Below are 16575 nucleotides of genomic sequence, written 5' to 3'. Positions count from 1 at the left end.
GACGGCCTTAAGATGCAAAATTTCTCAGCTTACTGTGCCTTTACTAAAATATGAAAACTCCAGTAAGTTAGTTACATACAATTTCCTTTTAGAAGGCCAAGCTGACTCTTTCCAATGATCCCACATTTTTCCATGTGATTGCTGGTTCTATCCTGATTAATTGTTTCTAGAAGCTTCCCCACCCCTGAAGATAAACTGACAGGTCTACAATTGCTGGGGTTATCCTTACAATCTTTCCCGAACAAGGCTGTAATGTTTACAATTCTCCAAACTTCTGGCAGCTCCTCTGAGTCCAGGGAATGCTGAAAGATCGTGGCCAGTGCTCCCACAATTCCCACCCTCACTTCCTTCAGAATTCTGGGATGCACCTCCCTCAGTCCCAGGACCTTGTCAACATTCGCATCAGCAATGAAGGTCTCAATTAATGAATTAATACATCCAGCTCAGTCATTATAAATTAATATTGTAGAGAATGCACCTTCGGAACAATGTCATAGAAACGTAGAAAACAGAAGCAAATGGAAACCCTTCCATCCCACTCCATCGTTCATTCTGATCACTCAATCGAAGCGTTTTCTAAAGGTCACCACGTGGCCACCCCTCTTGATTTTTTCCAAGGAAGAGTGGACCCAGGCTGCCAATCCTTTCTTGATATTTACTTGCACATATTTATGGTATCATTCTTATAAATCTTCTCTAGTCTTTCCAGTTTATAACATGGCAACCGGAATGGCACAGAGTACTCTAAATGTGGTCTACCCAAGATTTGATAGAGGTTGAGCAGATCTTACCTATTTTGTGATGCTGTCCCTCTAGAATAAAAGCTAATGCTTGGTTTGCATTTTGATTTATTCTGGCCTTGGTAGCTGTTGTTGCACCATTCAGTGATTGGTGTATTTGTGTCTGTGATTCCCTTGTGTCTCAACTCCATCCGGACATGCACCTTCCAAGCAACAAGTGACCGCTCTGATCCTCCCACCCAGCTGGGTCAGTATGGATACCAGCTTGCCCATTTGTCCCTGCAGCATTATCAGTGACAGTCAGCAAACTGCGTAACCACCGAACCCCACCCCACCCCACCCCTGATTGGGCCTTGCCACCCACAGTAATCCAGTCATTGATTGGTTCCTTAGTCTCAGCCAGCCAGCTCTCCCTGACCAATAGAGATGCGTTGCTTTCTCGTTTTGCCCTCTGTAGGCTCCCAGCCACTGCATGAGAAAGCTCCCCTGGTGAAGTCTATCCTTCTGGCTGGTCCCCGTGGAGTGGGCAAAAAGATGTTGGTGCACAGTATCTGCACAGAGACCTGTGCCACACTCTTTGATTTGACAGCAAAGAACATCGCGGGCAAGTACCCTGGAAAGAGTGGCCTGCAGATGATGCTTCACATGGTCTTCAAGGTAGGGCCACTCAAGTTGGGGAGAGGTGATGATGGGGGGATCTTAAAGACTGGGGAGACAGGGGGTGGGGGCAGGAGGAGCCTGAGGATGACTGTAGACTGGAACTGGGGGACTGTGCGGATGGAGGGAGCTACTAGTTGACTGGGAGGACTGGGTAGTGCCTGGGGATTGGGGGTCTAAAGGGCCTGGGTCCAGGGCCCAGTAGAATGTGTTGAAGGTTCTGAATATAATTTGTGCCAAAGATTTGAAATATGTAATGTTCAAGACCACAACACTGGAAAGGGGGAGAATGTTGATAGGTCAGCATAGACATGATGGACCAAAGGGCTTCTTCTGCTGTATAACTCCATAAATGTAAGAGGAGGACATTCAACCCATCTATGACAGAGCTATCCAAAAACACCCTGCTCCATGACCTCAGGGCCTTTGGCTATTGTTCCTGTTTAGGGCTCAGGTTCCCAGGAGAGAGTTTCGGAGCGATGCTGTGAGCTTGGTGATGGGCTGAAGGATCTCAGTGTGAACAGAAGTAGGAGGACGGCCAGGGCAGTGGAGTAAAGACATGCTGTGGAGCCATTGCAGGGGGATTCTGTTGAATCTGGGAACCATAACTGCTGAGTTGGCCTGAACTGGACTGGGCTGGGTTGGGCACAGTTCCAGAAACACACATTAACATTATATGACTCGATGACTCTATTCTGATGGACAGTGGTGACATTGTTGAGTGAAGGAACTTCTTTTTAACAGAATGTAGAGGGTGCCGTCTGCTTTCCAACCACACGATGGCTCCCCAGTCCAGTCTGATCCCAGCACTAGAACACACTCCACAGCTCTGTCTATCTCTCAGTCTCTCTCTCTCTCTCTCTCACTCTCTATGTTTCTCTCTCTCTCTCTCTCTCTCTATCTCTCTTTCTTTATGTCTCTCTCTCCCTCTCTCTCTCTTTCTTTCCATCTCTCCATGTCTCCCTGTCTCTCTCAATTTCTCTGTCTCTGTCTCTGTCTCCATCTCTCTCTCCCTCTGTCCCTCTCTTTTTCTCTGTGTGTCTCTCTGTGTCTGGCCTCTCTCTCTCTCTCTCTTTGTATCTGATGTCTATCTCTTTCTCTCTCTGTCTCTCTCCGCCTCTGTCTCTCAATGTCCCTCCCTGTCTCTGTCTCTCTCTCTCTCTCTCCATCTCCTCCTCTCTGTCTTATTCTCCATCTCTCTCACTGTCTCTCTGTCTATTTCTCTGTCTCTCTCTCTGTCTCTCTCTATGTCTCTGTCTCAGTCTCTCTCTCTCTCTCTCTGTCTCGTTCTGTCTCTCTCTCGCTCTGTCTCTCTCTCTCTCCCTCTCTCTTGCTCTGTCTCTCACTCTGTCTCTCTCTGTCTCTCTATCTCTCTGCGTTCTAGCTGTGTGTGGAGACCCGGGGTACCTGAGCCCTCACAGATTGAGAGGTGGACTTTGTGACTTTGTTTTTACGGACACAAGGAGCCATGGTGGGGGTGGGGGAGTGACCTGGACATTTCCTTTTCTTTTGGCTGTTTCTTTTATTTAACAGATTATTCTTTCATCTGTTTTTAATCTGGTCTTTTATATTCTAAGATGGCACCAGTGAATGGTGACAGCGTACGCTTTTCACTGTACTCCTATAATCCTGCACTCGAGTATGTGTGACAATAAAGTCAAAACTGAAATCTTCGTCCTATTTCTGTCTCTGGTTCACTGTCTGTCATTCATTCTCTTCCTCTCAGACTCTCCATCTCTCTCTCTATCTATCTCTCTCTCTCTCTCTCCCCCATCTCTCTCTCTCTCTCTCCATCTCCTCTCTCTCTCTCTCTCTCCATCGTTCTCTCTCACTCTTTCTCCATCTCCTCTCGCTCTCCCTCTCCATCTCTCTCTTTCCATCTCTCTCTCTCTCTCTCTCTCTCTCTGACTTTCTCTCTCCATCTCCCTCTCTCTCTCTGTCCATCTCTCTCCCCTCTCTGTCTCAGATTCTCCCTCTCCTCTCTCCTTCTCTCTCTCTTTCTTCAACTCTCCCTCTCTTTCACTCTCCATCTCTCTCTTTCTCTCTTTCTCTTTCTCTCTTCTCTCTCTCCCTCTCTCTCTCTGTCTTTGTCTCCACCAGGTTACTTTCACTTCGTTGTTCATGTCTTATTCTCCATCTCTCTCATAAACCCTCTCTGCCCCTTCTCCCCGTGTATCTTGGGAGGATCCCTGGATCTCTGGGTCTCTGGCAAAAAGACCATAAGATATAGCAGCAGAATTAGGCCATTCGGCCCATTGCTTCTGCTCAGCTATTCGTTCAGGGCTGATATGTTTCTCAACCCCATTCTCCTGTCTTCTCTGTGTAACCCTCGATCCTCTTACCAAACAAGAAACTATCTATCTCTGTCTTAGATATGTTCAATGACTTGGCCCCCACAGCCCTCTGCAGCAACGAGTTCCACAGATTCACCACCCTCTGGCAGAAGAAATTCCTCCTCATCTCAGTTCTAAAGAGTTGTCCCTGCACTCTGAGGCTGTGCTCTCAGGTCCCAGTCTCTCCTAATAGTGGAAACATCTTCTCCATGCCCACTCTAATCAGGTCTCTCAGGATTCTGTAAGTTTCAATCAGATTCGACGCCCCCATCCCCCTAAACTCCATCAAATATAGACACAGAGTCTTCAACTGCTCCTCATATGGCAAGCTTTTCATCCCCCGAGATAATTCTTGTCAACCTTCTATGTAGACAGTTCACAGAGGTGTGTAAAGTAATAATTGGGTAATTATAATAGGGAATTTCAACTTTTCCAACATATATTGGATAGTCATAATGTGAAGGGTTTAGAGGGGCAGATTTCTTGAAATGTATCCAGGAGCGTTTTTGTGAATCAATAATAGAAGGCTCAACAAGGTATTGCACAGTGCTGGATCTGGTTCTGGGGAAAGAAGCCAGACAAGTGTTTGATGTGGCAGGGGGGAACATTTTAATGACAGTGACTACAACACAGTATGGTTCAAATTTGTTCTAGACAAGGAAAAGGATGATGGGAAGGTAGATTTTATTAAAATAAAGCAGCATCTGGCCTCAGTAAACTGGGTACAGTTCCATATAGGTAAGTCTACAGCAGAGCAATAGGGGACATTTGAAAGGAGAGGAGGAGAGTCAACATATTTCCTTTCAGGGGAAATGTAGCAGCAATAAGCTCAGAGAATCCTGGATGTCTAGGACAATTCAGGAGTGGATGAGGAAGAAGAGAAGAGGTTTTACCAAGTTCAGGGGGGAACAATTCAGCTGCGGCTCTAGAGGAATATAGGAAATGCAAGATACCTAGGTACAGAATCTTAAGTATGAAACAGAAAGATAAGGAAAACAAAGATAAAAGCAATTATAAGAGCAAAAAGGGGGCATGAAAGAGGACTTGTGAACTGGATTAGGGAGAATTCTAAGATATTTTGTGAATATTAAATTACACTAAAGGGAGGAGGTTAACCAGTGAAAGAGTACGACTCGTTAGGGACGAAGGGGGCAGCCTATGTGTAAAGCTGCAGGATATTGGAAGGATGTTAAATGAATACTTCTCTTCGATCTTCACTCAAGATAAGAGAATGTAGGTGTAGAATTCAGGAACGGGGACTGGGAGGAACTTGCACCATTTGACATAGGTAGTGGGGAGGTATGGGGGCTCTGTGGGGCTTGAAAATGGACAATTCCCCTTCTCTTTTCCCCTTTCTGTCTCTCCCTCCCTTGATCACCCTTTCTCCTATTCACAATCTATGATAGTTAAATTAAGACACAGAAGTGTAGGTTATTGTTAAATTAAGTGTGAAGAGAACTTATCAAGAGAGATTTCTCTGTGATTTCTGTGTCTGTGAGGAGACAGTGGGCCACAGCTGAAGTAGGATTATGAGGCGAATGTTATTTTTCATTGATTAGGTTTTAGCTGGAGTTACAGGGATCCTTTAAGGCACTGTCTGTCTTACTATAGTGGAACTTGGTTCAAAGAAAGAGTTTTTGTGGTTACACTGATGCTCGGATGTCCTTAGACACAGACTATGCAGTGTCCGTGGCTTCAGGCCTTTGTTAGCCAGTGGGCACCATCAGACCTGGGACTTCAGCTAATCCCCAGAATGACTTTATAACTTTTTGTGACAATGTGACCCACAGATGCTGCCAGACCTGCTGAGTTTGTCCAGTATTTCCAGCATCCACAGAGTTTTGATTTTATTTATTACGGAGGGGAGAGAGAATGTAGGGACTCAGCACAGTCCCAATACAATCACCAATATCACAAATTTTTAACCAGTTTCAGACAACAATTTGTGGTGTGGCATTCTATTCATACTCTCTCTTGCTATCTCTTTCTTTCTTTCTCTCTCGCTCACTCTACCTTTCTCTGTCTCACTCTGTCTGTCAATCTCTCTCTCTCTCTCTCTCATACACACACTCTGTCGATGTCTCTCTCATTCCCTCTGTATCTCTTTCCCTGTATCTCTCTGTGTACCTATCTCTCTGTCTCTTTCCCTGTCTCTCTGACTGTCACATATGATCTCTCTGCCTCTCTCTCACACCACTCTCTCTCTCTCTCTCTTACATACACATGTTCTGTCGATCTCACACACATTCTCTGCCTCATTCTGTCGATCTCACATACAATCTCTCTGCCTCTATCTCTCTCACACACATTCTCTCTCTCTCTCTCTATCTCTCTCCCTCCCTCCCAAGGTAGCAAAGCTCCTACAGCCCTCCATCTTGTGGATCGATGATGCTGAGAAAACTTTCATGAAGAAAGTGCCGAAAGAGGAGAGAGCGGTCAGTGCACACCCCCTGAAACCCCACCCCCAACCCAGTACCCCTCACCCAGTCCACACCCATCAAACACCACTGAAACGCTACAACTATCACCCCACACCCCAACCTCACCCAACACAACTCAGTCTTCCTCCCAAATCCTCTGCCACTCACTCCACCTCATCTGCCATCTCCCCACCATTCAACCTATTCCCATTCCCTCACTCGTCACACCCTGTCCCCCTCCTGTCCCCATCACAACGATAACCATCCTCACATCTCTCACCCCACTGCTTCATCGCTACATGGTGGTTATTACAGTCCCAATTACAGTCCCATTACTGTGCCATGTCGAAGTGATTTCAACGTTACTGTGCCAGGTTGCAGAGAGGTGATTATTACAATCTGACTTCAGTTGTAGAGAGGTGATTATTACAGTCCTATTACAGTGCCAGCTTGTAGGGAGGTGGTAAAGTCCCATTACAGTGCCAGCTTGTAGGGAGGTGGTAAAGTCCCATTACAGTGCCAGCTTGTAGGGAGATGGTAAAGTCCCATTACAGTGCCAGCTTGTAGGGAGGTGGTAAAGTCCCATTACAGTGCCAGGTTGTAGTAAGATGGTTATTTCAGTTTTTTTTGCAGGGCCAGGTTGCAGATAGGTGGTTATTACAATCTGATTACCGTGCCAGCTTGTAGTGAGGTGGTTATTACAGTCACATTACAGTGCCAGGTTGTAGTGAGGTGGTTATTACAGTCACATTACAGTGCCAGGTTGTAGAGAGGTAGTGATTACAGTCCCATTACAGTGCTAGATTGCTGTGCGGTGGTGATTACAGTCCCATTACAGTGCTAGGTTGCTGTGAGGTTGTGATTACAGTCCCATTACAGTGCTAGGTTGCTGTGAGGTTGTGATTATAGTCCCATTGCAGTGCTAGGTTGCTGTGAGGTTGTGATTACAGTCCAATTACAGTGCCAGGTTGCTGTGCAGTGGTGATTAAAGTCCCATTACAGTGCCAGGTTGCTGTGCAGTGGTGATTACAGTCCCATTACAGTGCTAGATTGTAGACAGGTGGTGATTACAGTCCCATTACAGTACCAGGTTGCTGTGAGGTTGTGATTACAGTCCCATTACAGTGCTAGGTTGCTGTGAAGTTGTGATTACAGTCCCATTACAGTGCTAGGTTGTAGACAGGTGGTGATTACAGTCCCATTACAGTGCCAGGTTGCTGTGCAGTGGTGATTACAGTCCCATTACAGTGCCAGGTTGTAGAGAGGTGGTTATTACAGTCCAATTACAGTGCCAGGTTGTAGAGAGGTAGTGATTACGGTCCCATTACAGTGCTAGGTTGTAGACAGGTGGTTGTTACAGTCCCATTACAGTGCCAGGTTGTAGACAGGTGGATGTTACAGTCCCATTACAGTACCAGGTTGCTGTGCTGTGGTGATTACAGTCCCATTACAGTGCTAGATTGCTGTGAGGTTGTGATTACAGTCCAATTACAGTGCTAGATTGCTGTGAGGTTGTGATTACAGTCCCATTACAGTGCTAGATTGTAGACAGGTGGTGATTACAGTCCCATTACAGTACCAGGTTGCTGTGCAGTGGTGATTACAGTCCCACTACAGTACCAGGTTGCTGTGCAGTGGTGATTACAGTCCCATTACAGTGCCAGGTTGCTGTGCAGTGGTGATTACAGTCCCACTACAGTACCAGGTTGCTGTGCAGTGGTGATTACAGTCCCATTACAGTGCCAGGTTGCTGTGCAGTGGTGATTACAGTCCCGTTACAGTGCCAGGTTGCTGTGCAGTGGTGATTACAGTCCCATTACAGTGCCAGGTTGCTGTGCAGTGGTGATTACAGTCCCATTACAGTGCCAGGTTGCTGTGCAGTGGTGATTACAGTCCCGTTACAGTGCCAGGTTGCTGTGCAGTGGTGATTACAGTCCCATTACAGTGCCAGGTTGCTGTGCAGTGGTGATTACAGTCCCATTACAGTGCTTGCTTGCTGTGCAGTGGTGATGAGGATTGGACTGTCAGGTTCCTGCCCGTGTGACCTGTCACTAACGTGGCTGCTCTGTGACAGTTGGAGCCAAAACGCTTGAAGAAGAATTTGCCAAAGTTGCTGAAACAGATAAAAGCTGAGGACCGTGTTTTGTTGGTGGGAACATCAAGCCGCCCATTTGATGCCGAACTGAAACCGCTCTTTAAGGTTTATGATCGAATCATCCTGATTCCACGAGCAGACTACGCCTCCCGTTATGGTGAGTTCTAATACCTGTTGAGCTGTCCCTGCCCCTTCCCCAGTTGTGAGACTGAGGTAGGATATAATGCGCTGACAGATATGAAATAATTTTACAACATGGCAGAGAAAGTCAGCAGGTCTGGCAGCATAAGAGGAGAGAGATACAGGCTACTAGACTAGGTGGGACTGAGGTTCACAAGGAAGAGGTATTAGAAATCCCACAGACGGTGAAGACAGATAAGTCCCCTGGGCCGGATGGGATTTATCCTAGGATCCTCTGGGAAGCCAGGGAGGAGATTGCCGAGCCTTTGGCATTGATCTTTAACTCGTCATTGTCTACAGGAATAGTGCCAGATGACTGGAGGATAGCAAATGTGGCTCCCCTGTTCAAGAAGGGGAGTAGAGACAACCCTGGTAATTATAGACCAGTGAGCCTTACCTCAGTTGTTGGTAAAGTGTTGGAAAAGGTTATAAGGGATAGGATTTAGAATCATCTAGAAAAGAATAAATTGATTAGAGATAGTCAGCACGGTTTTGTGAAGGGAAGGTCGTGCCTCACAAACCTTATTGAGTTCTTTGAGAAGGTGACCAAACAGGTAGATGAGAGTAAACCGGCTGATGTGGTGTATATGGATTTCAGCAAGGCGTTCGATAAGGTTCGCCACAATAGGCTATTATACAAAATGCGGAGGAATGGAATTGTGGGAGATATAGCAGTTTGGATCGGAAATTGGCTTGCTGAAAGAAGACAGAGGGTGGTGGTTGATGGGAAATGTTCATCCTGGAGACCAGTTACTAGTGGTGTACCACAAGGGTCGGTGTTGGGTCCACTGCTGTTTGTCATTTTTATAAATGACCTGGATGAGGGCGTAGAAGGATGGGTTAGTAAATTTGCAGACGACACTAAGGTTGGTGGAGTTGTGGATAGTGACGAAGGATGCTGTAGGTTGCAGAGAGACATAGATAAGCTGCAGAGCTGGGCTGAGAGGTGGCAAATGGAGTTTAATGCAGACAAGTGTGAGGTGATACACTTTGATAGGAGTAACCGGAAGGCAAAGTACTGGGCTAATGGTAAGATTCTTGGTAGTGTAGATGAGCAGAGAGATCTCGGTGTCCATGTACACAGATCCTTGAAAGTTGCCACTATAAGAAGGATGTGGAAGCTTTGGAAAGGGTGCAGAGGAGATTTACTAGGATGTTGCCTGGTATGGAGGGAAGGTCTTATGAGGAAAGGCTAAGGGACTTGAGGCTGTTTTCATTAGAGAGAAGGTTGAGAGGTGACTTAATTGAAACATATAAAATAATCAGAGGGTTAGATAGGGTGGATAGGGAGAGCCTTTTTCCCAGGATGGTGACGGCGAGCACGAGGCGGCATAGCTTTAAATTGAGGGGTGAAAGATATAGGACAGATGTCAGAGGTAGTTTCTTTACTCAGAGAGTAGTAAGGGAATGGAACGCTTTGCCTGCAACAGTCGTAGATTCGCCAACTTTAGGTACATTTAAGTTGTCATTGGATAAGCATATGGACGTACATGGAATAGTGTAGGTTAGATGGGCTTCAGATCGGTATGACAGGTCGGCACAACATCAAGGGCCGAAGGGCCTGTACTGTGCTGTAATGTTCTATGTTCTATGTTCCATGTTCATGTTTCAAGTCCAGTATGATTCCTCCTCAGAACTGAAGACCAGGACAGATAGTTTTTGAAGCAGGGTGTGACAATGGTGTCACTTCAAAAGGTTATTTTGACCTGATTTTTTTTGTAGGGAGGTTGTAAAGTCTGACCCAGCCCAGATGTCTCCGTACCCCACTGGACACGGTCTTCCTGTCACTAAAACCGCCTCCTGACACCACTTTCTGTCTTCTACAATTGAACTAATTTTGTACCCACTTTTATCAAATTACCTGTATCCTCTGTACATTTGTTTTCTTGATTAGAACCACCAGAGTAAACAACTATGAGGCCTTCAGTGTTTTTTCAAAGAAAGGTTTGGTGGGGAGCCACAGAAACAGCCTGATGGGGTGTAGCCACCTCCCTCAGACCAGCTTTTCTAGTTTCCTTCGCTGTGGCAGTCAGAAGCTGTTTGGGGCCTCAGAAAAATTGGAAGCTTCAGTGCACGGTTCCTCGCTGCTACTTTCTCAGAAATCTCTTGGTTTTTTTTTTCATCTTGGATTGGAGAAATTTATGCAAGAATCTGAGTTTGAATTTACCTTTCTGCCAAGGGGTGTGTCAATGGGATGTTACTAACACCAGAGCAGTTAATTAGTAATAGGTACTGTCATAGTAATTACTGTATTAGTAATAGCAAATTTTCCAATGGTAAAGTGATTCTAAATTCCTCTTTCTTCTGTTTGTATTTATGTTTAAATAAATTGTGTTCTGCTTTAAAATTGAGTAGTTTGATCAGTCACATTGCATCTGGAACACAGCACTTTAAACCTGCCTCTAAAATAAGGATAAACTAGGATCTAGGCTACCTCCTTAAAATATTTTGTGGGGTTCGACTGTGGTTCATAACAAGGATCACTATAATCATTAGCTCTGTTTTGTCTCCACAGATTGCTGCCAGACCCGCTGAATTTCTTCAGCAGTTTCAGTTTGTTTCAGATCTCCAGGATCTGCAGTTCTTTGATTTTACTGTTGAGAGTCTGTATGTCTGTCCTCTGGAAACAGCACTGTCAGAGAATCACCTTCAACATGTACCTCCATCAGCACAGGAGATGCTATCTCTAACTGTCTCACTCTGGCTGTTAAACTGCAGCACATGGACTGCAGCAGTTCAAGAAGGCAGCTCACCTCCACCTTCTCAAGGGGCAGCTAGGGATGGGGGCAATAAATGCTGTTCTAGCCTGTGATGCCCATATCCCACTAGTGAACAAAAAAAACCCAACCCAAAGTGAGCTGCCTCCAGAGTATTTACTACAGTCTCACGTATGTGCTGTCCTTGACGTTTAAATACAGAGTCCAATTTCCTGGTGTTCCAGGTGCAGTCTCATCAGTTGGAGCAAAACTTCTGTACTCTTGCACTCTTCTCCCTGTGCTCTAACATAAGAGTCATAGAGCTGTACAGCATGGAAGCAGACCCTTTGGCCCATTTCGTACATGCTGGCATGCCACTGGCTTTCCGAACTGTTGGTGGTAATGTTCTGTTAAACTTTTGCGTTTCTTGTGTTCCCACAAATCTCTGAACATCAGCATTTTAAACTATCACACATTTTTTATATATATTCTGTTTTTCTGAATAATGTCTGATTGCCCACATGATGCTCCATCGACCGCCCCATTGCCCACCCACTGAACCTGTGCACTCCCTGTATCCTCCTCACAGCTCATATTGCCTCCTGGTTTTATATCACCGGCTAACACAATCACATTACACCCTGATATAAAACAAATATCAAATAAACCTGCTCCAAAGCTCAGTTCTGACAAAAGCAACCTCATTTTCTCGAGTGTCTACATAGAATGGAACACCTACCTCCTGGTCCCATTCAATAAAAGTGTTTCCACTCCCCAGGACTTGGAGCCTGGAGTTTGAGAGGGGGAACGGTATCTGGGATGGGGGCCAGTGTCTGTGACAAGGGACATGGCTCACTAACACTGACACTGTTCATTCCCATTGCCAGTGATCTGGAAGAACTTCATTGAGGAACATGGCGGAGTTATCAGCAATACCCTGGACCTGACTTCATTGGCTAAAATCTCTGATGGGTACACCCCCGGGCATCTTGTCGAGGTGGTGAAGTCTGTGCTCACTGACCACCGGATCGAGCAACAGGCAAAGGTGCCCCTGACTGCCAACAACTTCATCAGAGCACTCAGCAAAATCGAACCCATCTACCAACAGGAAGAGACTGCTTTCATGGTAAGGATGTAGGAAAGGAGAGACAGGCCAAGACAGGGAGGGTGGAGGGAGAAATGGACAGAGAGAGTGAGAGGCAGAGAGAGAGAGAGAGAGAGATAGAGACAGAGACAGAAAGATGGAGCAAAAGGGAGAGATGGAAATAGAGAAAGATACAGAGAGATTGACAGAGAGAAAGTGAGTGAGGAAGAGATAGAAAGGAAGACAGATATGGAATGGTCAGAGAGAGCTATGGGTCAGGGAGGATTAGGGAGAGAATGTGGTGGACATGGAATTCTCCACCTCTGTCGCTCACTCTATAAACCAAGGTGACAGTTCCTGTGTGTGCATGTATAGGTAACACTGGAATAGAGAATAGTAAGTGAACGGGTGGAATCAGAGCAAGGGAGAATGTAGTGAAGTCTAAAGTCAGAGTCAGTGTGTGAATGCATGGGGTGTTTTTAATGAGATACAGGCACAAGCCTTGCTAATGGAATTACTGTGACTGTAACAGAGACCTGGGTCAGGGAAGGGCAGCACTGGATGTTAAATATTCCTGGTAACAAGTGTTAGAAAAAGTAGGAAATGCAAAAGTGGAGGAAGGGAAGTGTTTTTGGTTAAGCCGAGCATTGCAGTAGTAGAGAAAGAGAACGTTTCGGGGGAATCAAAAACCGAATCTGTTTGACCTGAGCTAAGGAACAAGATGACTGCAATTCAGTTGCTCTGTGGATGATGTAGACTATCGTAGTGTGGGAAGGATGTAGTGTCACTCGGCGTTTACAGCATGGAAAAAGACCCTTTGGCCCATCCTATCCACAGGATATCCATCTATTCTAAGTCCATTTCCCAGTACTTGGACCATAGCTTTGTGTGTTCTGATCTTTCATGTGCACATCAAAAATCTTCTTCAATGTTGTGTGGGTTCGCAACTCTGACCCTCCCTGGCAGTGAGTTCCAGATTTCCACCACAGTCTGGGTGAAATCCCTTCTAAACCTCCTGCCCTTTACTTTAAAACTGTGACCCCTGGTCAGTGACTCCTGTATGAAAGGGAAGCATTTTTCCCAATCGACCCTGACTGTGCCTGGATGAGTGTAATGCTGTAGATGTGGTTATGCATGGATTTCCAGAAAGTGTTTGATACAGAGCTACACAACAGACTTGTGAGGAAGATCATATTCTGCCATCTTTATTAATTTGTGTATGTGTACTGTCAGGTGTCTGTGCTTCTCTGCAGCCTTTAGAATCGTATTCATTTGTTTTATACTGTCCATCCATGCTTTTTCATGCTTTTTGAAGGTTTTACAAATCTTTACACATAAGGTCCAAATCATTCATAAATATTCATAACTCAGCAAAAGCAAGGGTCCCAGTACTACGCCTGGGAAACTCCACTACAAATTTTCCTCCATTCTAAAAAATATCTACTAACCATGATTTCCCATGCCCCAGCACTCACTCAGAGCTGCTCACCTTCTAAAGGCATGGTCTTTGCTAACAAGGCTGCTCAGTGACGCCCAGTTTGGGTTCCGCCAGGGCCACTCAGCTCCTGACCTCATTACAGCCTTGGCTCAAACATGGAGAAAAGAACTGAATTCCAGAGATAAGGTGAGAGTGACAGCCCTTGATTTCAAGGCTACATTGAACTGTATGTGGCATCAAGGCACCCGAGCAAAACTGGAATCATTGGGTACTGGGGGCAAACTCTACTGTGGTTGGAGTCAAACCTGACACTTAGGAAGATGGTTATGGTTGTGGGAGGTCAGTCATCTCAGCTCCAGGACATCTCTGCAGGAGTTCCTCAAGATAGTGTCCGAGGCCCAACCATCTTCAGCTGCTTCATCAATGACCCTTCCTCTACCATAAGGTCAGAAGTGGGGATGTTCGCCAATGATTACACAACGTTCAGCACCATTCGTGACTCCTCAGATACTGACGCAGTCCGTGTTCAAATACAACAAGATCTGGACAATATCCAGGCTTGGGCTGACAAGTGGGAAGTGACATTCACGCAACACAAATGCCAGGCTATGACCATCACCAATGAGAGACATTCTAACCACCATCACTTGACATTCAATGGTGTTGCCATCACTGAGTCCCACTATCAACAATCCTGGGGGTTACTAATGACCATAAACTCGACTGGACTCACCACATAAACACCGTGGCTACAAGAACAGGCCAGAAGCTAGGAATTCTGCAGCCAGTAACTCACCTCCTGACTCTCCAAAGCATGTCCACCATCTACAAGGCACAAGTCAGGAGTGTAACGGAATACTCCCCACTTGCCTGGATGAGTGCAGCCCCAACAACACTCAAGAAGCTCGACACTGTACAGGGCACAGCAGCTGCTTGATTGGCTCTGGATCCACAGGCATCCCACTCCCTCCACCACTGGCGCTCAGTAGCAGCAGTGTGTAACATCTCGAAGATGCACTGCAGCAACTCACCAAAGATCCTCAGACAGCACCTTCCAAACCCATGATCACTTCCGTCTGGAAGGACAAGGGTAGTCAGTGCACGTGTGCAAACACCACACCCTCCAAACCACTGCCCATCCTGACATGGAAATATATTGCCGTTCCTTCACTGCTCCTGGATCACAATCCTGGAATTCCCTCCCTAAGGACATTATGAGTCAACCCATAGCAGGTGGACTGCAACAGTTCAAGAAGACAGCTCAATATCACCTCCTCACAGGGCAACCAGGGATTGGGGAAAAATTGCTGGCCAGCCAGTGATGCCCACATCCCACAAATGAATAGAAAATAAAACAATGCTCTCAGTTCCTTTATCCAGATCATTAACATGAACAGTATGGTCCCAGCACTGTCCCCTGCGGAATTCCCCTCGTCACTGGCTGCTATTCCTGAGAAACACCCCATTTATCCTCACTCTCCGCTTTCTGCCAGTCAGCCAATCCTCTATCCATGCCATTACCTTGGTCCTGACACCATGGGCTTTTGTCTTATTTACCAGCTTCCTGTGCTGCACCTTGTCAAAGGCCGTTTGGAAATCCAAATCGATCACACCCACTGGCTCTCCTTCGTCTGATCTGCTTATAACATCCACAAAGGATTTTAACAGATTTTTCAGGCATTACCTCCCTTTGACAAAGCTGTGCTGACCCAGCCCAATGTTACCTTGCACTTCCAAGTACTCAGCAATCTCATCCTTAATAATCCACTCGATAATCTTACCAATGGCCCAGGTCAGACTAAGCAGCCTATAGCTTCCTCGCCAAGATAACAAAATGTGGAGCTGGATTAACACAGCAGGCCAAGCAGCATCTCAGGAGCCCAAAAGCTGACGTTTCGGACCTAAGCCCTTCATCAGAAAAGGGGGATGGGGAGAGGGAACTGGAATAAATAGGGAGGGGGGAAGGCAGATCGAAGATGGATAGAGGAGAAGATAGGTGGAGAGGAGCGGAGACAGACAAGTTAAAGGGGCGGAGATGGAGCCTGTGGAGGTGAGTGTAGGTGGGGAGGTAGGGAGGGGATAGGTCAGGCAGGAGAGGACGGACAGGTAAAGGGGGTGGGATGAGGTTAGTAGGTGGGAAATGGAGGTGTGGATTGAGGTGGGAGGAGGGGATGGGTGAGAGGAAGAACAGGTGAGGGAGGCGGGGACGAGCTGGGCTGGTTTTGGGATGCAGTTGGGGGAGGGGAGATTTTAAAGCTTGTGAAATCCACATTGATACCATATGGCTGCAGGGTTCCCAAGCGGAATATGAGTTGCTGTTCCTGCAAACTTCGGGTGGCATCATTGTGGCACTGAAGGAGGCCCATGATGGACACGTCGTCTGAGGAATGGGAGGGGGAGTTAAAATGGTTCGCGACTGGGAGATGCAGTTGTTTATTGCGAACCGAGCGGAGGTGTTCTGCAAAGTGGTCCCCAAGCCTCTGCTTGGTTTCCCCGATGTAGAGTGAGCCACACCAGGTACAGTGGATACAGTATACCACATTACCCTCTCCCCATCCCCCTCTCTGATTAAGGGTCTCGGCCCGAAACGTCAGCTTTTGTGCTCCTAAGATGCTGCTTGGCCTGCTGTGTTCATCCAGCTCCACACTTTGTTATCTCAGATTCTCCAGCATGTGCAGTTCCCGTTATTTCTGATATAGTTTCCTCTCTACTGCCTCCCTCCCTTGTTAAACACTGGTGTTACATTAACCATTTTCCAGCCCTCTGGGACCCTCCCTGACTCCAGTCATTCCATTGCCTCTACTATCTCCTGAGCTATTCCCTTCAGAACTCTGGGCTGTAGGCCATTCGGTCTAGGTGGCCTTCACCTTTCAGATTCCCCAGCACCTTGTCCTTAGAGATGGCCACTACACTCAGCTCTGTTCCCTCACAC

At 46.5% G+C, this 16575-nt stretch overlaps 1 protein-coding gene across 3 annotated transcripts in view; it reads left to right on the top strand.

The window, feature by feature from the left end:
- The window catches only part of LOC125451844 (dynein regulatory complex protein 11-like), a 102488-nt gene that overhangs the window by 79972 nt on the left and 5941 nt on the right, over positions 1–16575 (top strand). Inside the window, exons 15-18 of one of the 3 annotated variants that reach the window (XM_059646390.1) lie at positions 1330–1397; positions 6079–6165; positions 8225–8402; positions 12009–12247. In XM_059646390.1, the coding sequence (XP_059502373.1) occupies positions 1330–1397; positions 6079–6165; positions 8225–8402; positions 12009–12247 (572 nt within the window). Of the gene's footprint in view, positions 1–1197; positions 1398–6078; positions 6166–8224; positions 8403–12008; positions 12248–16575 lie in introns of all 3 variants that reach the window. The other 2 variants (XM_059646388.1, XM_059646389.1) reach the window with 2 other exon arrangements.

This window comes from Stegostoma tigrinum, chromosome 5, assembly GCF_030684315.1.
Source record: "Stegostoma tigrinum isolate sSteTig4 chromosome 5, sSteTig4.hap1, whole genome shotgun sequence".
Lineage (NCBI taxonomy): Eukaryota > Metazoa > Chordata > Chondrichthyes > Orectolobiformes > Stegostomatidae > Stegostoma > Stegostoma tigrinum.
Note: the sequence above shows the minus strand (reverse complement) of the source record. Positions and strands in the feature narration are given on the sequence as shown.